The sequence below is a fragment of the Microcaecilia unicolor genome, chromosome 6 (assembly GCF_901765095.1).
Source record: "Microcaecilia unicolor chromosome 6, aMicUni1.1, whole genome shotgun sequence".
NCBI lineage: Eukaryota > Metazoa > Chordata > Amphibia > Gymnophiona > Siphonopidae > Microcaecilia > Microcaecilia unicolor.
Genome location: NC_044036.1, coordinates 180,450,442 through 180,475,227, shown reverse-complemented (window position 1 = coordinate 180,475,227; position 24,786 = coordinate 180,450,442). Strand labels below are relative to the sequence as shown.

At 44.7% G+C, this 24,786-nt stretch overlaps 1 protein-coding gene across 1 annotated transcript in view; it reads right to left on the bottom strand.

Moving 5' to 3' along the window:
* DNAH1 (dynein axonemal heavy chain 1) overlaps positions 1-24,786 on the bottom strand; it is a 799,478-nt gene that overhangs the window by 303,616 nt on the left and 471,076 nt on the right. Inside the window, exons 45-46 of the mRNA XM_030205737.1 lie at positions 20,721-20,894; positions 6,872-7,050 (exon numbers count right to left, since the gene is read on the bottom strand). Coding sequence (XP_030061597.1) covers positions 6,872-7,050; positions 20,721-20,894 — 353 coding nt within the window. The remainder of the gene's footprint in view (positions 1-6,871; positions 7,051-20,720; positions 20,895-24,786) is intronic.

Sequence of the window (24,786 nt, the reverse complement as noted above, 5' to 3'; positions counted from 1 at the left end):
AGGGCTAACTTAACTGGATATTCAGAAATATTAGTTAATCAGCATTGCTGACTATATCAATTGAAAGTTAAACATTTTATTCAGTTAAGTTAGACCAGCTATTTGTCTTTAAATAGACGCCAGGGCTTTTTCTGAGGGGGTACTTGGGGGTAATGAGTAATGGCACCTTTTCCATTGTCCCCAAGTTTTAATGAAAGAGCTCAGGCTCTACACAAAAATTCTGCCTTGTTATAGATTCTGTGACTAGTTGCAGGGGGCCTGGTTATTGTGGATTGGGTCCCTCAGTGATCTCCCCACCCCTGAAGGGTGGCCTAGCAGTTGAGTCTTTCCTTCCTTCCATTCATTCATCTCCTTTCTATCTGAGTACATCTCGCCTTCGTCGCTGTTGTCGTACCTCTCCCACTCTTCTCCGTACTCTCTTGCTCCTTCTCCTGCTCTCCGTTGGGGACATTAATCCCAATCCTGGTCCTCCACATCAGCTCTCATCCTATTTGTGAAGTCACACCGTGATATCTCCAATCTAATTTCTGTACCTTTCCTCCCCCCTCCTTCCCTGCCTTTCTCTTGCGCTCTGTGGAATGCCCGCTCTGTCTGTAACAAACTTTCCTACATCCATGACCTCTTTATCTCTTGTACTCTCCATCTGCTTGCCCTAATTGAAACTTGGCTTTACCCTGAAGACTCTGTTTCAGTCGCGGCCCTATGCCATGGAGGTTATCTTTTCTCCCATACTCCTCGCCCGGTTGGCCGCTGGTGGTGTGGGGCTACTACTTTCACCCTCTTGTAGATTTCAACCTCTTCTTCTACCTCAGTCTCACTGTTTTTCTTCCTTCGAAGTCCACTCCATCCGTCTATTTGCTCCTCTGCCTCTCTGAGTAGCAGTCATTTATCGACCCCCTGATAAGTCCCTTTATTCTTTTCTCACTGACTTTGATGCATGGCTTTCCTTCTTTCTTGAACCTTCATCTCCTTCCCTCATTCTTGGGGATTTTAACATTCATGCTAATGATCCCTCTGACTCTTATGCTTCGCAGTTTCTTGCTTTAACATCCTCTTTCAATCTTCAATTGTGCTCCACTGCCCCCACTCACCAGAATGGCCACTGTCTTGATCTTATCCTCTTCTCTAACTGCTCACTCTCCAGTTTCTGTGCCTCAACTCTTCCCCTCTCTGACCATCATCTGATAACTTTCACACTTAAACACCCTCCTCCCCAGTCCCATCCAATCTTAACCAATACATTTAGGAATCTTCAGGCTATTGACCCTTCTACTCTGTCCTCCAATGTTTCAAATCTCTTCTCTACCACTATGTTATCCAAGTCTGTCAATGAGGCTGTCTCTTCCTATAATACTATTCTCTCCTCTGCTCTGGATACTCTTGCTCCTCCCATTCCCCGTTCTGTAAAACGTACCAAACCCCAGCCTTGGTTAACCTCTAGAATCCGCTACCTATGTTCCTGTGCCCGCTCTGCCGAACGCCTTTGGCTGAAATCCCGTGCCCATGCTGACTTCATACATTTCAAATTCTTGCTGACCTCCTTCCAGTCTGCTCTTTTACTTGCCAAACAAGACTATTACATCCAGTTGACAAATTCTCTTGGCTCAAACCCTCAACGTCTCTTTGCCACACTGAATTCTCTCCTCAAAGTGCCTTCACCTCCAACCCCCCCTTCAGTTTCCCCCCAGACTCTGGATGAGTTCTTTCATGATAAGGTTCACAAGATTAAACTTGAATTCTCAGCCAGGTCACCGCCACCTCTCCTTCCCTTAGTCCATTCTCTCAACCCTCCAACCCCTGCCTCCTTTTCTTCCTTTTCTGAAATCACTGAAGAGGAAACTACACATCTTATTTCCTCCTCAAAACCAACTACCTGTTCCTCTGATCCTATTCCCACCCATCTACTTAACACTATCTCTCCTACTGTCATCCCTTTTATCTGTCATATCCTCAATCTTTCACTGTCCACTGCAACTGTTCCTGATGCCTTCAAACATGCCGTAGTCACACCACTCCTTAAAAAACCTGCATTGGACCCTACGTCCTTCCAACTATCACCCCATCTCCCTCCTCCCTTTCCTATCCGTGCTGTTCACCGCTGTTGCCTTGGCTTTCTTTCACCTCAAGCTATTCTTGATCCACTTCAATCTGGCTTTCGCCCCCTTCATTCAACTGAAACAGCACTTGCTAAAGTCTACAATGATCTGTTCCTAGCCAGATCCAAAGGTCTCTATTCTATCCTCATCCTTCTCGATATATCTGCTGCTTTTGACACTGTTGATCACAGCCTACTCCTTGATATGCTGTCCTCACTTGGATTTCAGGGCTCTGTTCTTTCCTGGTTTTCTTCTTATCTCTCTCAGCATACCTTTAGTGTATACTCTAGTGGAGCCTCCTCTACTTCTATCCCACTGTCAGTTGGTGTACCTCAGGGATCTGTCCTGGGACCTCTTCTTTTCTCCATCTATACTTCTTCCCTTGGTACTCTGATCTCATCCCATGGTTTTCAGTATCATCTTTACGCTGATGACTCCCAGATCTACCTCTCCACACCAGAAATCTCAGCCGAAATCCAGGCCAAAGTATCAGCCTGCCTGTCTGACACTGCTGCCTGGATGTCTCAGCGCCATCTGAAACTAAACATGACCAAGACTGAGCTTCTCATCTTTCCCCCTAAACCAACCTCTCCTCCTCCCCCATTCTCTATTTCTGTGGATAACACTCTCATCTTTCCTGTCTCATCAGCTCGTAAAATTGGGGTCATCTTCGACTCCTCCCTCTCCTTCTCTGCACATATTCAACAGGCTGCTAAAACCTGTCGTTTCTTTCTCTATAATATCACCAAAATTTGCCCTTTCCTTTCTGAGCACACTACCAGAACCCTCATTCACACTCTTATCATCTCTCGCTTAGACTATTAAAACTTGCTTCTCATAGGTCTCCCACTTAGCCATCTCTCTCCTCTTCAATATGTTTAAAATTCTGCTGCACGACTAATATTCCACCAGTGTCATAATGCTCATATTAGCCCTCTCCTTAAGTCACTTCACTTGCTTCCTATCCGTTTCTGCATATTGTTCAAACTCCTCTTATTGACCTATAACTGCATTCACTCTGCAGCTCCTCAGTACCTCTCCACTCATATCTCTCCCTACATTCCTCCCCGGGAACTCCGTTCAATGGGTAAATCTCTCTTATCTGCACCCTTCTCCTCCACTGTTAACTCCAGACTCCGTTGCTTTTATCTAGCTGTACCATAAGCCTGGAATAGACTTCCTGAGCCGGTACGTCAAGCTCCATCTTTGGCCGTCTTCAAATCTAAGCTAAAAGCCCACCTTTTTGATGCTGCTTTTAACTCCTAACCCTTATTCACTTGTTCAGAACCCTTATTTTATTATCCTCACTTTAATATTCCCTTATCTCTTGTTTGTCCTGTTTGTCTGTCCCAATTAGATTGTAAGCTCTGTCGAGCAGGGACTGTCTCTTCATGTTCAAGTGTACAGCGCTACGTACGTCTAGTAGCGCTTTAGAAATAATAAGTAGTAGTAGTAGTAGACTACTGACACCTTTTTTGCTAGAAAAAACACACTGCCAGACACTGAATATCAATGGTTTAAAAACTGTACCTGCATCACACCTCTTGGTTCTCTTGTTCAATCGATAAACTTTTGGCTGAACATTAAGCAAAATATTAATCAATCAGCAGCAGTGGCGTAGGCAATTTTTGGGTAGGCCAACAGGTTGGATGGGTGGGCACTAGAGTTGCCAAATTTTTTGAAAGAGAAAAAACAGCAACCTGATGCACCCATGCAACCTGATGCACCCATGCTCTGTCCCTACCTCACTCCCCATAACTTCAATGAGGGTTGCAGTGCAGGCTTCAGTGGCTGCAGGCCAATTGAGAGCTAAGGGAAGTACAATAGACTGCACTATTCAGCCCCATTGAGCCATGGTCCTCCAACACATATATGGAATTGAAGCCAAACACATTCTGCATCCAGAGAACCTCCTGGCCCTCCACCAACAATGGATACAGAGCATAGCAAGGACAATTCTCCATAAAACTCATCATACAAAGAAATTTTGTTTTCTAGTGTAATCTCAATTACAGACATATTATAAATTAACTTTAAAAAATCTATAAAACAAAAGTCACTCAGAACCTAGAGCAAATTTACCATGCCAGTACTAACTTCCAAAACAAAGATCTTACCTATGAAAAAGAAGTGCCTTAAATATTATAGAAGAGCCCTAAAATACAAATACATTTATCAGGAAAGCTGAACAAGCCAAATTACTACAGAATGCTACATAGAAACTTCATGCTAACAGAATACCTCAGTCACACACACAAGACACAAATGCCAAATACAGACTAAGTGACCACAAACTCTAGAATAGAAATTAAATGGAAACCCCAAGAAACTAGACCTTGTATGTAGTACAACACCAGAGAAACAAGAAAGAAAGGCATTTGCTCCTGTGCAAAATATAAAGATGGCACATGCCAGGGATGGTGTTAGGGGTTGCAACTAGGGCAATTATGCTTGGTTCCTTGGCCACAGAAAGCCTGCATGCTGGAAGCTGAAGGCGCAGCCTGGTAATGGACTTTGGGGTCCTTTCTTAGATTTCTGTCCTGGACCCTAGCCATGTTTAACATCAACTTTGGCAAGATGTACATTCAAAATCCAACATATTATATTCACAACATTGAATAAAATAATTTTTTATACCTTTTGTTGTCTGGTCATTTTTTCTCAAATCATATTGGTCCCAGTCTCTGGTTTCTGCTTCCCTCTGTCTTCTCTTAACTCACTTGTCAGGGTTTCCTATTTGACATTTCTTCTTTCTCCATGTCCATCATCCATCTCCCATCTCTGTTTTCCTATATTTCCTTGTCCAGTATCTCCCGTGTTCATATTCCCTCATCCATCATCATTCCTCTGTGCACCTATGCACCCCATGCCCAGCATATCCCTTCTGTGTTCCTATTCTCCCCCTTGTCTGGTATCTCCCCCCCCTCTCTATGTCAATATACCCCCCCTCTCCAGTGTCCAGCATTTTATCTCTATTCCATATCCCCGTTCCCCCCTGCCCTTGTCAGGCATTACCCCTCTGTGCCCATGTGCCATCCCCATACAGCATCTCACATTTGTGTCCCTGTCCCCATGCTCCCACCTAATGCCCATCATCTCCCTTCTGTATACTTCCCTATGTCCCCTTTCTCCCTCCTCCACACCAATGTGTCCCTCTCCTCTCTGATCCCACCCCCCAACCAGCTTCTCTTCCTCTCTTTCCTTCCCCTTATGCATCTGGCTCTTTCTCCCTGCACCTCTCCCCTTCCCTCCAACCTCCCCTCTGCAAATCCAAAACCTCTCCCCTTCCTTCCAACCTCCTCTCTGCAAATCCAAAACCTCTCTCCTTCCTTCCAACCTCCCCTCTGCAAATCCAAACCTCTCCCCTTCCTTCCAACCTCCAACCTTCCCTCTGCAAATCCAAAACCTCTCCCCTTCCCGCCAACTTCCCCTCTGCAAATCCAAAACCTCTCCCCTTCCTTCCAACCTCCCCTCTGCAAATCCAAAACCTCTATCCCTTCCCTCCAACCTCCCCTCTGCAAATCCAAAACCACTCCCCTTCCTTCCAACCTCCAACCTCCCCTCTGCAAATCCAAAACCTCTCCCCTTCCTTCCAACCTCCAACCTCCCCTCTGCAAATCCAAAACCTCACCCCTTCCCTCCAACCTCCCCTCTGCAAATCCAAAACCTCTCCCCTTCCTTCCAACCTCCCCTCTGCAAATCCAAAACCTCTCTCCTTCCCTCCAACCTCCCCTCTGCAAATCCAAAACCTCTCCCCTTCCTTCCAACCTCCCCTCTGCAAATCCAAAACCTCTATCCCTTCCCTCCAACCTCCCCTCTGCAAATCCAAAACCTCTCCCCTTCCCTCCAACCTCCCCTCTGCAAATCCAAAACCTCTCCCCTTCTTTCCAACCTCCCCTCTGCAAATCCAAAACCTCTCCCCTTCCCTCCAATCTCCCCTCTGTAAATCCAAAACCTCTCCCCTTCCTTCCAACTTCTCCTCTGCAAATCCAAAACCTCTCCCCTTCCCTCCAACCTCCCCTCTGTAAATCCAAAACCTCTCTCCCTTCCCTCCAACCCTCTGCCCCTAGTAAGTCCAGCACCCTTCTGTTCCCTTCAGGCCCCTCCCCTCCCAGCCTCCCCTTACTGGGCCAGCACCCCACTGACTTCCTCACCCTCTCCCACCCCTGCTGCAGCGCTTCATTTAATGCTGTCGGCGCTGCTGTTGCGCCTCACAGTCTCCCACCCCCGCAGCGGCGCTTACACTTTGCTATGGCGCTGCCTTACATCAACGCTACAGATGTTGCACCGACGTCCGACGTCCTGCTCCGGGGCCAGCGCGGCAGAGGGAAGGCCCTGGAGCAGGATGTCGGACGTCGGTGCCACATCTGTAGAGTTGCTGTCAGGCAGCGCCATAGCAAAGTGCAAGCGCTGCCACGGGGATGGGAGACTGTGCAACAGCAGCGCCAACAGCATTAAATGAAGCACTGCGGCAGGGGTGGGAGAGGGTAAGGATCTGCTTCTGGGTGGGCGGGCCTGAGGCTAAATTGGGTGGGCCTGGGCCCATCCAGGCCCACCCGTAGCTACGCCCCTGATCAGCAGGTTCCAAATTCGAAAGCAAACAAAGCATATAGGCATATAGTTGAATTTAGGTGAATTTTCAGCTGAAAAGTTAGGATGCCAACTTTGGTTCCTAAATTTAGGCACTCAGCTTCTCTTCTGAAAATTGGCTTCTATGTTTCTAAGCTCAGTTGCATGAACACTAGTTGGCCTATTTTAGACAGATTTGCTTTTACCTTAGTTTTAGTAGGATCAGCCATTAGTATGCCCTGGAACACTTTGGAAAGGTCTCTCAGGTTGAAGGTGTAGTGGGATTTGGCTGGAGTAGGCAACAGCTGTGATGTGATGGTGGAATACACTTTAATGGTAGCTTCCACAAGAGGCTTATTCAGGGACTCTAGATCAGAGGCTTTAGCTGCAGAAACAAGGGGAAAAAAACATTTCAGGCACAAAAAAAATGATAGAAAAATATGACAGAGACTGGAGCTTGTGATAGCGTGAGCAGATGTGAGGCACAGACCCTCCACAGACACAACCAAGCTACAGTGGTACAGTAAAACTCTTTATTGGATTGTGCATCAATTATATACACAGACCTAATCCTATCATAGTGCTGGTAACTTAGGAACCAAATATAATCCTCTGTAATTTTGTCCACAATATGAACATAGTACATAGTAACGTAGTAAATGACGACAGATAAAGAAAGACCTGTACAGTCCATTCAACTCATTTTACATGGTATGTGAAGGGAGTGCTTCCTGTTAGGTTGCAGCTAGTTAGCATGTATAGATTAAGAATATCAACTTAAAGTACAGCATTTAACCAATAAGGAAGGGCCTGGTTTCTATTAAGCCATGAAGTCAGCAATTCATAATATTCAACTGAGAACTTTCCTACCTTGGCCATACTTCTGCTTCCTTGTCCTAAACTTGTGGAGATAGGGCTTGAAGGACTATTCCTCTCAGCTCTGTCTTGTGCCTGCTTTGGGTTTTTCCTTCCCCCTGACTAGACCACACTCTCCTGAGTAAGAAGTATAGGGCCAGAATTTCCTTAATGTAGCACTGTGGGAAATGTACTTAAGAGGAAACAGATTTATTCCACACATTCTATCACATGGCCATAGGAACCAACAGGTGCCCTTGGCCTGGATTGGCTGCTGTCATGGACAGGATGCTGGGCTCGATGGACCCTTGGTCTTTTCCCAGTGTGGTATTACTTATGTACTTATGTAACATTTCAAAATGACTGGAGGTGCCAACACAATACAAATTATCCATTGTGACAAAACGCTTAGCCACCCGCCTGGGGTTACTCTGCGGCCACTTAGCGGGTCTATCTCCAGCAGAGCTCAGATCCGCCTGCACCTGCCACTTGTGCTCTACACTAGCACCCTCCTCCCACCGACTGGGTCAGAACTGCCGCTGCGCAAGTCTCCCACTCTCCAATTATCCCCAGTGATTTCTAGGTTACTGAAGCCACACTTCCAGTGGTCCCACAGTTCTCAGAAAGCACTCACAGACCCAACACACAAATCACCAGGATTCTTTATCAGTCCAGATAAGCAGAGTGAACAAACAATTTTGATTATTCTTATCAAAATTGAACACTGAACAAAAATGTGGAAATAGCAAACAGTAACAAGTAATTGAAAGGTGGATCAATTAGAAAACTAAAACATCTATATACTGTCTAAACAGTACCTGGGAAGATCAAGACATATAATTGGTTACAAAGCCTTAGCAAAAAGATCTTTTTCTACTTCCAGGCAGCATCTGCTGGGTAATTTTCAAAACTCCAGGCCAATCAGAGCCCAGAACAGTCAAGTTTCAAATAAAAGCTGGTTACTTCACTACAGACACTTCCTATTATTGTATGCCAAATAAAGAAAGAGATCGGTCCTCTGTAACAGCTTTAAGCATAAACATGCACAATCTGCCGACGAGAGAAGGAAAAATTCTAGACTTGGTCCTTAGTGGAGCGCATGATCTGGTGAGGGACGTTATGGTACTGGGACCACTTGATAACAGTGATCATAATATGATCAGTTTTGATATCAACCTTGAAGTAACTATATACAGGAAGTCAAATACATTAGCGTTTAACGTTAAAAAAGGAGACTATGATAAAATGAGAAGACCGGTGGAAAAAAAAACTTAGGGGGACAACTGAGAGGGTAAAAACTGTACAACAGGCATGGACGCTGTTCATAGGCGCCCGGTATCGAAGGCTTGGGGAGGCTAAGCCTCCCCAGCCGCAGCGAGCCGGCTCCTCCCCCTCCCTCCGGATCCGGTCCCTCATGTTACCGACCTGACTCTTCGTCTTCGGAGCTGTCAGCGCTAACTGTCCCCCGCTGCACTGGTGCTGCCGGCGTTCGCGCTTTAAAAATGGCCGCCAAGACTTCCAGAGGCTGCCTCGCGAGACTTCTGCTGAAGTCTTAGAGGCGGCCCTGTAAGTCTCGGCAGCCATTTTGAAGCGCGAACGCCGGCAGCGCCAGCACAGCGGGGTAGAGTTAGCGCTGACAGCTCAGAAGAGTCAGGTCAGTGACGTGAGTGGACCGGATCCGGAGGGAGGAGGGAGGGGAGGAATTTGCCAAACAATTAGGGAGGGGGTGGCAGGGGAGAGAAGGGAGTTGCTGGGCATTTGTGGAAGGAGGGGAGAGAAGGGTCGCTGGGTATAATAGGTGCATGCAGGGCAGGGGAGAGGAGGATCACTACTGGACATGGGTGTATGGAGGGCAGGGGATAGGAGGGTTGCTGTGTATGGGTGCTTGCAGGGCAGGGGGAGAGAAGGGTCACTGGACATGGGTGGATGGAGGGCAGGGGAGAGGAGGGGAGAGAGAAAAAATGCTGGACATGGGTGGAGGGGAGGGAAGAGTGAGGAAGGAGATGAGATGAGGGAAAAGAAAGAGAGGAGAAAAACTGCACATGGATGAAGAAAATAGGCAGAAGCTGAGGACCAGAAATGAAGAAGAAAGGAGGAAAGGAAAGAAAGAAATGGAAAGGAAGCCCTGGAAACGGAGAAGAGGACAGATAGCAGCATGATCAAAAAAACAGTCACCAGACAACAAAGGTAGAAAAAAATCATTTTATTTTCATTATAGTGTTTGGAATATGTCCACTGAGAATCAGGTGCTCAACATTAAAAGTTTATATTTATTTACTTATTTATGGCATTTTATCCCACATTAAACATGAATTAGGGTGTTTTGTGGCTCTACATGAGAATTGTGATATTATGATCCCTTGTTTCATATTGTTGACGGTCTGCATTTTCCGTATGGGTGGTATATTGGTGTATTAGGTTCTGCCCAGTGTAATATTTATGGTACAGTAAGGTTCTGAGTGTGTTTTTGCACAAAATTGTGCATAGTGTTTTGCAGTTGAGCGATTGTGGTTAGTATATGCTTTGAGCAACCACTTTATTCTTTGACATATGATACATATCTAATATCTATATTTAATAAAAGGTATTAATTGTGACTTTTATTTTTATTTATTTATTTTTTCTGTGTGTTATCAGACAATTATGGATTTAAGCTCCACCCCTAACCCCGCCCCCTTTAGCCTCCCCAAACAGTTAGGCCACCGACCGCCTATGACGCTGTTCAAAAATACCATCCTGGAGGCCCAGGCCAAACATATTCCACAAATTAGAAAAGAAAGACGGAACTCCAAAAGACAGCCGGCCTGGTTGAAAAGTGAGGTAAAGGAAGCTATTAGGGCTAAAAGAAATGCCTTCAGAAAATGGAAGAAGGAACCGTCTGAAAATAACAAGCAGCAGCATAAGGAGTGTCAAAGCAAATGCAAGGCGCAGATAAAGAAGGCCAAGAGGGATTGCGAAAAAGAAGATAGCATTAGAGGCAAAAAAGCATAGTAAAAATTTTTTTGGGTATATTTAAAGCAGGAAGCCGGCAAAAGAATCGGTTGGGCCGCTGGATGACCGAGGGGTAAAAGAGGCGATCAAGGAAGACAAATACGTAGCGGAGAGATTGAATGAATTCTTTGCTTCGGTCTTCACTGAGGAAGATTTGGGTGGGATACCGGTGTCGGAAATGATATTTCAAGCGGACGAGTCGGAGAAACTTACTGACTTCACGGTAAACCTGGAGGACATAATGGGGCAGTTCAGCAAACTGAAGAGTAGCAAATCTCCTGGACTGGATGGTATTCATCCTAGAGTACTGATAGAACTGAAAAATGAGCTTGCGGAGCTAATGCTAGTGATATGCAATTTATCCTTAAAATTGAGCATGGAGGGTGGTCAATGTAACGCCCATTTTTAAAAGAGGTTCTAGGGAAGGGTCACGTGATGCTGTGAATAACAGCAGACGCACCTGGGATTGCTGCGAGGCCCGAACTCCCCCAAACACCTTGAAATTCGACTTTTAATACCCAGATCGAGAAAGAAAAAGGTGCAGAACGGTCCGAGAATATATGGACAAATTTCTGACTAACTCGCAAACGCTGATGGCTGCTAAACCTCCTCGCAGAGGCGCGGACAAGGCAAAATCGGGAGAAGACAAAATGGCGCCTAACTCACCGCCCCGGTCGGCCCAGGCAAATTTAACGGCGGAACTGACGGAAGCTGTAGTTAAAGCATTAGACCCCCGACTGCAGCAGCTTTCTGAACAAATAGCAGGAATTGCGCAGTCCACAACAGATCTACAACGGCGCACCGGAGAGATCGAGTGCAGAGTTTCGGATGTGGAAGACACGCTGCAGGAGTACAAGGATAAAGTGGACAGTATGGAGGCCATAATTAAAACACAACACGACAAACTGGAGGAGCTGGAAAACAGGGCGAGGAGGGACAATCTCAGGTTTGTTGGCTTCCCTGAGTCGTTAGCGGAGACATCGCTGGCAAAGACCCTGGAAACCTGGCTAATTGCGCATTTCCCTGAGGTGGCCATTCAAGGGGAGATAACAATGGACAGAGTACACCGGGTGGGCCCAGCGAGATCGGATGCCACGAAACCCAGAGTTATAATAGCAAAATTTCATAGATATGCTCAAAAGGCACAGCTCTTAAGTTCTTTTAAAAATAAGCGAGAGTCTGTGAAATACGAGGGGCAACAAATCAGGATGTTCCAGGACTACTCGGCGGAATTAGCATCCAAAAGGAGGGCCTTTTCAACCATATGCTCTCATCTAGTAGAAAAGAAATATCGTTTTATGGTACAATTTCCAGCCATTCTAAAGATCCAGCATTTGAACCGCTGGCATGCATTTACAGAGGCAACAGAGGCAGAAGAATGGGTGAAATCTCTGGAACCTGTGTGAAGGCAGTATTTATTGCAGGTGTGTAATGGGGGTCAGCCGGGAATGGAATTTTTGGTTATAAGTTGGATGGTTTAAGCATAAATGTTACATGAGGGAGAAGTCAATTGATGGGGGGGAGACGGCTCTCAAACACCAGGTGAAGACCCGGATAGGCTAATCCCTCAGAGAGAGAGGGGAGCCCAGAGCGAGACTGGGGAGGGGAGGGGAGAGTTATGGGGGGGGGGGAAGGGGAGGGGGGAGGGAGCAAGGAAGAAGAACATTGAGAGTTGTAGTCAAAATAGTAAACAGTCAACACACATTGCGAATTAAGAGACAGAGAAAGGATAGGGTAGAACCACAGGGGATGGGCTGGGCCCCTGGGGCAACTTATCAAAAGGGATCAAGGGAGGATACAGAGAAAGAGCTAGACACATAAGTCCACTTTAAGAGTAATCTCGTGGAATGTTTCGGGCATAACATCTCCCGTCAAGAGGACCAAGATTTTAAATCAGCTTAAGCATCATAAGGCCTCGATAGCCTGCATACAGGAGACTAAATTAACAGACATAGAACATGAAAAGCTAAAACAAAAATGGGTGGGAGAATGCTATTACTCGTCTTCGGGGGCTAAAAGAAGTGGGGTGGCGATTCTAATTAAAAAAGGCTTGATGTGTGGCTCTAAACTGATATATAAAGATGGGGAGGGAAGAGTGGTACTGTTGAGTTTAAACATACAGGGACTGCGGGTTTACCTGTGCGCGGTATATGCCCCCAACTCCCATGCAAACACGTTTTACCAAAAGTTAATTTCTCTGGGCCTCCAATACACGGACGCGCCATGGATATGGGCAGGCGATTTTAATAAAGTCCTGGACCCACAATTAGACAGGTCGGGAAAGAGAGAACTTGAGGAGAGGGCTAGTTTGCAAGAGCTGGGAACAGAGTTGGGATTGGTGGACCCCTGGAGGTTACTGCACCCAACCACCTTAGATTACACGCACCAATCAAAAGCCCATGGGACGTGGTCCAGGCTGGATTATATTCTAGTGGACCAGTCATTATTTTTTAGAATTGAACGAGCAGAGATAGGCCCAGTGGAAGTGTCAGACCACTCACTAATTTGGATAGATGTGGTGCATGACATCCCTGGAGAGAAGGGCTATGCATGGAGCTTTCCCTCCTTCCTGTATAAAGATGAAAGATTTGCCATATACATTAGAGAGCAATGGGACCAGTACATAGCCACGAACGCAGGAACATGCACATCCCCAATTATACTATGGGAGGCCTCCAAAGCCGTAGTCAGAGGGGGGATAATAGCCTATATGAGTGCTAGAGGGAAGCGGATAGCGGCGGGCATAATCAACCTGGAGCATGAGCTGAAGAGGGTAAAACATAAATACATACAGCACCCAACAACTGAAAACCGAGATGCCTTAACGGCCACAACGGTGGCACTTAACTCCCTTATACATGACAAAACCCAAAAACAGATGACAGGGAGCCGGTTATATTTTCATAGGTTTGGGAATAAGGCGGGTAGACTGTTAGCCAAAGTGGCGCAAACGCAGAGGCCTAAGAAACTGGTAGCCTCCATTCTCCCTAGGAGGGGCCCACGGGTTCATAGTATAGAGGGAATCACAGAGGCCTTCCATAAGCATTTCACGGAGATGTATTCTAGGGGCGATAGCCCAGAGGAGCAATTAACCATTGACTACATAGTAGACTCCGGAATGCCGAAATTGACACAGACGGAGCGAGATTTGCTCTCCTCACCAATACAGGCCCAAGAGATTCAAAAGGTGCTCAAAACCCTCCCTCTGGGTTCAACACCGGGCCCAGACGGATTTTCAGCTGAATATTATAAGATTTTGCCGATACAATTTTGTGGGCCATTGGTTGAGTATTATGAAGCGGTGGTGCAGAGGGGCTTCTTTACCCCTGGAGAAAATGAAGCAATGATAACACTAATCCCCAAGCCGGGTAAACCGGAGGATCGAGTTGAGTCATACCGCCCAATATCACTTATCAATGTAGATTTAAAAATTTTGGCCCGAATACTGGCAGAACGGTTAGCACCGCGACTAAAGGAGTTGATAGGGGAACATCAAGTGGGCTTTATAAGGGGTAGACACTCAGGAATTAATGTGAGGAAGGTCCTTATGTCAATTGCCCAGAGTAAAGACACAAAGACCAGGATGCTGATGGCTAGTCTCGATGCAGAAAAAGCTTTTGATAAAGTTAATTGGGAATATCTGTTTCGAGTGCTAACATATGTGGGGGGAGATGACTGGTTTTTAAGAGCAGTTAAAACTTTATATGAAGGCCCCTCTGCGAAGATTTTAGTAAATGGGGTCAAGTCCCCAAAAATTGAGATACAGGCGGGCACAAGGCAGGGATGCCCGTTATCCCCACTATTGTTTTTGATTTACTTAGAGCCTCTGTTGCGCACGATTGCAGTGGACCCGGACATAGAAGGGGTTCAGTTTCCGGGGCAGGTGGTGAAGGTACTAGCCTTTGCGGATGATCTATTTCTAACTTTGACAAAGCCACAATCATCATTACCGAGGCTGTTAATGACAATAGAGGAGTTTGGGTTCCACTCAGGGTTTACTTTGAACACCCAGAAATCCGTAGCCCTTCCTGTAGGCCCAGAATTAGTAACAGAATGGGAGGGAACGTTTCCACTACAATGGGCACAAGGGGCGGTGACATACTTAGGGGTCCAAGTCCCGGCTGACCTTAAAACACTGTATACCTTAAATATGGCCAAAATGAAGGACAGAGTGGGGAAAACACTTCACAACTGGCAAGCACTGCCCATCTCATTAATGGGACGAGTGGCTCTCTATAACATGATCCTATTTCCGACATGGATTTATGCGTTTCAAATGTTGCCAATGTATCTGAGTGGGAAAGATGAGAGATGGTTACATCAACAACTCAATAAATTCCTGTGGCAAGGCAAACGAGCGCGAATGTCCATTCAGCGAGTCATGCTTCCGCGAGATAAAGGAGGATTGGGCCTTTTGGATTTGAGGCTCTTTTCAACAGCAAGCTCAATGCGACACCTCTCTGACTGGTTTCGGAGCAAAGAATATTTTACAAACACACAAACAGAGACACAATGGTTTCGACACCAGCACTTTGCCAGCTGGTTACACATGCCCTCCAACACCAAAAAGACTGTGGGGGCGGCGGCTCCAATCTTCAGACCGTTGCAAAGGACGTGGAGATGGCTGACAAAGCATTACGAGCTGAGCACGGCGTCCTCACCATTATTGCCAATCAGAGGCAATCCAGCATTCCCTGTGGGGGACACATCCAAGATATTCAAGAACTGGGAAGACCATGGAGTTAGATATCTGTTCCACGTGGTGACGGAGCAAGGTACGATAAAGCCATTCGAAGATTTGTGCACGGAATTCAAGCTGGACAAGAAAGATGCATTTGCATTTATGCAACTACGGCACTATATCCAGTCACTTCCTAGCTCATCGCTTAGTGTGGGAAGCTGGGAGACATATAACGCAATGTTGGGTCTGGACGATCAAACACGGATACCACTTAAATGCTTCCACTGCCTTCTCCGGGAACGGACAAAGAAATATGATTATGAGAAAGAAGCGGGACAATGGACGGCAGATTTGGGAGTACCCGTTACAGCGGAACAGCTGGGAAATTGTGTGCAGCGAACCTATAAATTGACTGAGAATGCGTGCTGGCAAGAAACGCAATATAGGTTTATCCTGCGCCTTTATGTATCACCACGCAGGGCCTATAGAGCGACACTAAGAGACAATGATGACTGTGCAAAATGTGGGTTAGCGAATGCTCACTTAGGCCATATGTTTTGGTCGTGCCAAAAGGTACATAAATTCTGGAAATCCCTGGCAGAACAGGTGTCAGACATGTGGAATGTAAAGTGGCACCACTCCCCGAGACAATTATTTCATAGATTTACAATACAAAGTCATAAACCGGCTGGCATGGAAACCTTTTTACAGAGGTCAGTCTTAATGGGGAAAAAGGCGATCTTGCAAGTTTGGCTGTCTACAGAAAGTCCAACGATAGCCCAGTGGAGAGCACTTATGATCCACATGTGTTCCCTAGAACGGAAGAGAATTACAGACTTAGCTTCCCAAAAGGGAGATGACTATTGTAAAATATGGGCCCCATTTTGGGAGACTTTGACTGCAACGACAAAAAGTAGAATATTAAACTCTTGAAATAAAGGAAGGGAGGGAGGAGAGGGGGGGATAGAGGGAGGGGAGATATCAAAGGGGGGAAGGGGGGGAATAAAAAATGGAAATAAAGGGAACAGTTTTGGTTGTAAGGACTGTTATTAATATTGTAACCTACATGTATGTTTTAAGTTCCTTTGTGCACTGATGTGAATAAACAAGATTTATAAAAAAAAAAAAAGAGGTTCTAGGGGAGATCTGGGAAATTATAGACTGGTGACTCTGACGTCAGTGCCGGGGAAAATGGTAGAGGCTATTATTAAAACAAAATTACAGAGCACATCCGAGGGATTACTGAGACCGAGTCAGCACGGCTTTTGTGTGGGGAAATCTTGCCTGTCCAATTTACTTCAATTCTTTGAAGGAGTAAACAAACATGTGGACAAAGGGGAGCCGGTTGATATTGTGTATCTGGATTTTCAAAAGACGTTTGACAAGGTACCTCATGAAAGGCTACAGAGGAAATTGGAGGGTCATGAGATAAGAGGAAAAGTCCTATTGTGGATTAAAAACTGGTTGAAGGATAGGAAACAGAGAGTGGGGTTAAATGGGCAGTATTCACAATGGAGAAGGGTAGTTAGTGGGGTTCCTCAGGGGTCTGTGCTAGGACCGCTGCTTTTTAATATACTTATAAAGATTTAGAGATGGGAGTAACTAGCGAGGTAATTAAATTTGCTGATGACACAAAGTTATTCAAACTCGTGACAGGATTGTGAAAAATTACAGAAGGATCTGACGAGACTGGGAGACTGGGTGGCTAAATGGCAGATGACGTTTAATGTGAGCAAGTGCAAGGTGATGTATGTGGGATAAAAGAACCTGAATTATAGCTACGTCATGCAAGGTTCCACGTTAGGAGTTACGGACCAAGAAAGGGATCTGGGTGTCGTCGTCATCGATGATACGCTGAAACCTTCTGCTCAGTGTGCTGCTGCGGCTCGGAAAGCGAATAGAATGTTGGGTAGTATTAGGAAAGGTATGGAAAACAGATGCAAGGATGTTATAATGCCATTATATCGCTCCATGGTGCGACTGCACCTTGAGTATTGTGTTCAATTCTGGTCGCCGCATCTCAAGAAAGATATAGTGGAATTGGAAAAGGTGCAGCGAAGGGCGACTAAGATGATAGTGGGGATGGGACGACTTCCCTATGAAGAAAGACTAAGGAGGCTAGGGCTTTTTCAGCTTGGAGAAGAGACGGCTGAGGGGAGACATGATAGAGGTATATAAAATAATGAGTGGAGTGGAACAGGTGGATGTGAAGCGTCTGTTCACGCCTTCCAAAAATACTAGGACTAGGTGGCATGCGATGAAACTACAGTGTAATAAATTTAAAACAAATCGGAGAAAATTTTTCTTCACCCAACGCGTAATTAAAGTCTGGAATTCGTTGCCGTAGAATGTGGTGAAGGCGGTTAGCTTGGCAGAGTTTAAAAGGGGGTTAGACGGTTTCCTAAAGGACAAGTCCAAAAAACACTACTAGATGGACTTGGGAAAAATCCACAATTCTGGGAATAACATGTATAGAATGTTTGTACGTTTGGGAAGCTTGCCAGGTGCCCTTGGCCTGGATTGGCCGCTGGCGTGGACAGGATTGCTGGGCTCGATGGACTCTTGGTCTTTTCCCAGTGTAGCATTACTTATGTACTTATGCCGGCCAAATAGGAGAAATACACTTCAGAACATAATGCAGGAAAATATTCAATATATTTTACATGCTTAAAACACATTGTTTCTTCACATCCCTTTTTGGACACAATGAAGGAGCTTACTCAATATTGAAGGTGCTCAACACCCACTAGCACCCACAGAGCTGACCCCTATACTAGAGGCACCTTGTAGACTAACTGATTTTATGAGGTATAAGCCTTCTAGGAAAAGTGTCTGTTTCATTGCATAAAATGGGATGGGGGAATCTTCTGAAAATGCAACATGGCTCTGGTCCTTGAAAGTTCATGCCTCGATAAATCAGTTAGTCTACTAGGTGCTACCAGCGTCTGTCATTTACAGCTACCCTTCTGCTAAAAAGACAGTATGTGGAGGGGCATTTTTTATATGATGTCTAAGTCCGATTTTGGAAGTTTTGCATAAAACATCCAAAATCCGAATTGGAAAGGAGGTCATTTTCAAAAAGAAAAACATCTTTTTGTTCGAAAATACTGTTTCGAACAAGGTTTTGTGTTTTGGACGTTTTGTTTTTTGGCCAATTTTAAAAAAGCAAACAAAAAAAACTGAATGAGTGCAAAACATAGAGATTCATGCCATTGAGATGTAGGAGGAACCAGCATTTTTAGTAGACTCATCCCCCAGACACCCAGGAGAGCAATGGAGCACTCTAGAGGGCACTTCTGTGCACTTCACAAAAATGCTCTCAGGTACACATCTCACCTTTGCTCCCTTATCTTGTTCCCTGAGCCCTCCAAAACCCACCCAAAACATACTTTCCCTATTGTACACCACTACAATAGCCCCAATGGGTGAAGGGGGCACCTATATGTAGGTACAGTAGGGTTTTGGTGAGTTTGGGAGGGGTCACAGTTTTCACCACAAGTGTGACAGGTAGAGGAAGATAGGGACCTGGGTCCCCCATGCCATAGTGCACTGCACCAATCACTATGCTACTCCAGGGACCTGCAAGCTGCTCTAATAGACAAAAGAACATAAGAGTAGCCATACTGGACCAATGGTCCATCTAACCCAGTATCCTGTTTCCAAATAGTGGCCAAGCCAGGTCACAAGTACCTGATAGAAACCCAATTATTAGCAACATTCCATGCTACCAATCCTGGGCAAGCAGTTCCTTCCCCATGTCTGTCTCAATAGCAGGGAGAAACTCCCTTATATGGTGTAAAGCCCCGCCCAGCGAATCCCAGGATGCACTGGGCAGGGCTGGGTGCCACCATTTTTGAGGCAGCGCCGATGGAAGAGAAGGGGGGCCACCTCCCTCCTCCAATAAATGTAGGGGGTGGGCCACTAGACCACAAGGTTGGGGGGGGGATTAACTCGCGGCACAGGCCACCAGGGCTGCATGTAAGGGGATGCTACGTGAGGTTAGCGGGCCTGGAGACCCACCAGATCTCCAGCCCCCTCTGAACCTGTGTCGGGGGGGGGGGGTGGGGTCGGGGGACCACGGGGGGTTGACTTGCAGAGCTCTATTCAAGGAGATGCTAGGGGGAGTTAGGGGGGGGGGCTGGAGACCCATCGGATCTCCAGCCCCCGAACTTGGGGGGGGGGGTTGGGGGGGTCTCTAGCCCGTGTTAGACAGGTCAGGCACAATCCTCCCACACTTTTGCCCTATGATCAGAGATAATAGCGTGCTTAAATTTGCATGCTATTATCTCTGATCATAGGGGCGGTAAACCCCGTGCTGTTCCAGCGCTATTTTTAGAGCGCTGTTTGGAACAGCACGGGGCTTTCGATCATCTGCCCGTTAGTATTTATGGAAGGTGACAGAAAAGGCACCTCTATGTATGTGTCTGGGTTTCCGCTGTATCATGTTAGCCCTTTCCTTAGGTCTGCGATCTTGTTCTCATACATATTCATTACATATATACTGAAAAGGAGACCAGTTAAATGCATCTTCATGACATGGTTAAAAACACTGATTAAAAAACATATGCAGATAATTGAGGTATGATTCCTACAAATCTGTGACAAGTGTATATTAGGGATTATGGCCCTTGAGGGTAAAGGGTAGTAGATTTAATATACTACCTTTCTTAGTACAAAGTGTTTTACATTTATTGTATGTAGGTACTTTCTCGGTCCCTGGTGGACTCACCTGTACTTGGGGTAATGGAGGGTTATGTGGCTTGCCCAGGGTCATAGGGAGCTGCAGTGGGAATCAAGCCCAGTTCCCCAAGTTCTTAGCCCACTGCATTAACCACTAGGCTGCTACTCCTCATCTTAAGGACTGGGTATGAGAAAAAAAGAAGATAAAGTGGAAAGGAATGCATAATAAGAGGGAAGAAGAAGCCTTCTATCTTTAGAATTTCCTCATCCAGATACCCAGAGAGTCAAATAGGAAATTCTGGTGTCTCTAGGAATCCACATACCTAACTAGCTATTATGATATCAGGGGAAAGCCTGGTTTGTTTGTTTTTTGTTACATTTGTACCCCGCACTTTTTCCCACTCATGGCAGGCTCAATGCGGCAGGCAATGGAGGGTTAAGTGACTTGCCCAGAGTCACAAGGAGCTGCCTGTGCCAGGAATCGAACTCAGTTCCTCAGTTCCCCAGGACCAAAGTCCACCACCCTAACCACTAGGCCACTCCTCACCTGTAAGGTTGTAAGGACTTACCTATACAATAGCTCAAAACACTGCAAACAAAGACTTGGGCTTCAAAGATTTATGATGCAGTTGTCTAGAATGGTATAAAAGGGAGACCTGTGTTCCCACAACTCTCTCATCCAACAATCTATAATGATATAATGCAATACTCACCATCCTGCTGTCAAGAATTGCATGAAGAAAAGATCTGTGCATTTCTGACTCATCTATCCAGTTGCTCAGAATATGCCTGCCCCTTCAGCTGCTTAGAACAATGAACATGAAAAAGTGTCTGCCACACAGACTCACCCAACCAGCTTCCAAGAATAGTGCAGAAGATTTTCATCTTGCTGCTGTCCTCCATCTCAGTAAAAGAGAGGTAGTTGAAATGACGAGTGAGGCGTTGGGAGACTGGATTTCTACCTCCCCCAGGTGGTCCCATAGCACAAAGAAAATTAATATCTACTAGCAGCTTAAAGGTGCCTAAGAATGAGAAAGAAGAAATGTCATCATGACTAGGGTATGGCAAATCACATATGGATTAATAATTAGATCATATAGGGGTCCTTTTACCAACAAGGTGCGCTAATGGATTTAGCACATGCTAAAGATTAGCAAACACTAAATGTCGCACAGCACATTGTACACCTCTGTAGGCTGCATGGCACTTAATGAGGAATATTTTCAAAGCACTTTGGGAGGCTAAGTGCTTTGAAAATGAGCCTGAATGTAAACTAATTTTTAGTGCACCGTAAATCCTTTTGCAAAGTTTAGTAAAAGGACACCATGGTGATTTAAATAATATCCAGTAGATACATGGAAAAAATTGACATTTTTTTTGTTTCTAATGTTCCTTTCCACATTAGCATTGAACTATGCTTGAATTAAGCACCTTATGAACATTTTTTACTTTCTGAGAAATTAACACACAAATGAACACTACCTATCAGCACTAACTAATTTATATAATGCGAAATCATGATGTGTGACATGTTCAGCAAACTTTCTTTTATCCACTCCTCATGAATGTCCACGTAGCTCTTGTGGACAGTTAGGGTTATGCTAATACTGTAAATCAAAAGTAAATGTTTCTTGTTCCAGATCAACAAAGGATTTTAGAAATAGATAAGGCATTTCATTCTTAGTTTAAAGTTTAGTGTTCAATTTGATAATCCACTTATGAAATTATCTGTAAATGAAGTACATTGTAAACGCATATATCCGACCACCTTTGGGAAAAACTGACTAAAGTTTTCAGAAACAAAAAAATGAGGTTTTAATGAATTTTGTTAGAGCAAAGAATTTGTTTATACAACAGTTCAGACCATCCTTTTATGTGAAAAAAGTTACAGTTCAAACTTATAACTTTTGCAGTCTTTTTATGGAGCTATGATATGAAAAATCAGTCATGCTTAACATTTTGGATCTGGTACATTAGTCACCTTTCCTAGAGGTCACATATGTTACAAACAATAAATAACAAAACAATATCCATTTATAGTCTATACATAAGCAGTTTCTAATAAAAATCATAACTGTTCAGTCTCTAATTCAGCTGAAATAGACTACATAAGTAGTGCCGTACTGGGACAGACCAAAGGTCCATCAAGCCCAGCATCCTGTTTCCAACAGTGGCCAATCCAGGTCACAAATGCCTGGCAAGATCCCAAAAAAGTACAAAACATTTTAAACTGCTTATCCTAGAAATAAGCAGTGGATTTTTCCCAAGTCCATTTTAATAATGGTCTATGGACTTTTCCTTTAGGAAGCCATCCAAACCTTTTTTAAACCCTGCTAAGCTAACCGCCTTTACCGCATTCTCTGGCAACGACGTCCAGAGTTTAATTACACATTGAGTGAAGAAATATTTGTAGCTTCATTGCATGTCCCCTAGTCCTAGTATTTTTGAAAAGAGTAAACAGGTGCTTCACATCTACCCGTTTCACTCCACCCATTATTTTATAGACCTCTATCATATCTCCCCTCAGCCATCTTTTCTCCAAGCTGAAAAGTCATAGCCGCTTTAGTCTTTCCTCATAGGGAAGTCGTCCCATCCCCTTTATCATTTTCATCACCCTTCTCTGTACCTTTTCTAATTCCACTTTATCTTTTTAGAGATGCGGTGACCAGAATTGAACACAATATTTGAGATGCAGTCACACCATGGAGCGATATAAAGGCATTATAACGTCCTCATTTTTGTTTTCCATTCCTTTCCTAATAATACCTAACATTCTATTTGCTTTCTTATCCGCCGCAGCACACTGTGTGGAAGGTTTCAACGTATCATCAACAACGATGCCTAGATCCCTTTCTTGGTCGGTGACTCCTAATATGGAACCTTGCATGACGTAGCTATAATTCAGGTTCTTCTTTCCCACATGCATCACTTTGCACTTGCTCACATTAAATGTCATCTGCCATTTAGAAGCCCAGTCTCCCAGTCTCGTAAGATCCTCTTGTAATTTTTCACAATCCTCTTTCGATTTAACAACTTTGAATAACTTTGTGTCATCAGCAAATTTAATTAACTCACTAGTTACTCCCATCCCTCATTCTATAGCAGGACACTTAGAGGCCTTTTTACTCAGCGGTGGTAAGCACTAATGCATGCTTAACGCACGCTTATAGGCACCAACGCGAGGCACGCTCAAGCATCTTGCATTAGTACTGGCATCTGTGCACACCAATCCTGCACTAAAAAATATAAAATATTTTCAAGTATGGGGGCATGTTTGGGGGCAGAGGTGTGCACTGTGCTAACCGGCAAATCACCATGCAGATTTAGCACAGGAGTCCTTACCACCAGTAAGGGCTTTTGCGCTAATGGCTGTGTGCTAATTGGGAAATTTGTACATGGCTATTAATGGGGAAAAAATCCCCAAAATTGTAGCCATTTTACCGCCACATTAAAAATGGTCTCATCGCACAGGAAATCTACACGCTAAAAATAGCACAAGACGCTTAGTAAAATGGCCCCTTATATTTAAGCATTATTTGAGCACTTAAATGATACAATATTAGCACTAATGCACATAAATGCTATCAGAGCACTCAGCACTATTAGCTTAACATGTAAATGCAAGTGGGTGGATCATGGATGGAGCATAGGCGGGATCCCTCTTACTGTAAGTTAAGGTGTATGCATTTATGCCAGCCATTGACCTTGCATAAGCGGACACACCTAAATGTAGGCACATTGATGCCAACTTAAGCTAGTATTCTATAATAGTCTTGCAATCCAGAGGTGGCCGGTTCAAATCCCACTGCTGCTCCTTGTGATCTTGGGCAAGTCACTTAACCCTCCATTGCCTCAGGTACAAACTTAGATTGTGAGCCCTGCTAGGACAAGGAATTATCCAGAGTACCTGAATGTAACTCACCTTGAGCTACTACTGAAAAGGTGTGAGCAAAATCTAAATAAATAGAAATAATAAATAAATAATGGAATCTTGGTGCAACGATGTCATTACAGAATCGATGCTCAGCACACAGCATCGCATTGCCTAATGCGTGGCAGCCAGTTATAGAACTGCCTCCTAAGACTTTTTTCTTTTCTTCCATTTCACCTTTTTTCAATATCTTGCCTGAATAGCCAAGTCTTTGAGATTTTTCTAAGCACAAGACTCAACTCACAGAGTCCTACATTTAAATAAAAGTAAGCATACAGCAGCAAGACTCGTATATGGCAAAATCCACTTTGAAAGTGCATGACCTACTCCAAAAATCTACACTGGCTACCTATCAAAACTTGCATATCCTTCAAGATCTGTATGCTAGTATACAGAATAATTTTTGGCCTCTCCCTGGCTTACATGACTGACCTAATAATACTACCACAATACCCTACCTCACACCCCCAGATGCCAAAGACTGAAATATAAAACCACATACAAAACAAGCTTCGCTTACATCTGCACCAAAACTTGGAACTCCTGTCTGAGAGACTTAAACACATGAACACCTGAAAGCTCACTTCTATAAAATAACCTTCCCCTCCGACAACCTCATTAGCTGTGCAACTAGTAAGACAACACCCCCTATAACCACGAATCTGCAACTGATCTGAACATGAATTGAACATTTGCACTGCACGACTCTGAACATGTAACCTGTTTTCCCCCTGGAACATGTAAACTGTTTTCAACATTTAAACTGTTCTTTCTTTCAGTAAACTGTAAGCCACATTGAACCTACCACTAGGATGGAAAATGTGGAGTACAAATGCAATAAATAAATAAACATTTCAAATAATAAAATAGGCCAATAGCCTGTTGCTTTAGTATTCTTTGTTTAAAAAATGATGTGTTAGAATCTGCAGGCTGCCGTTCTATCACTTATTTATAAGCCAACATCCAATTGCCTAGGATGAAGT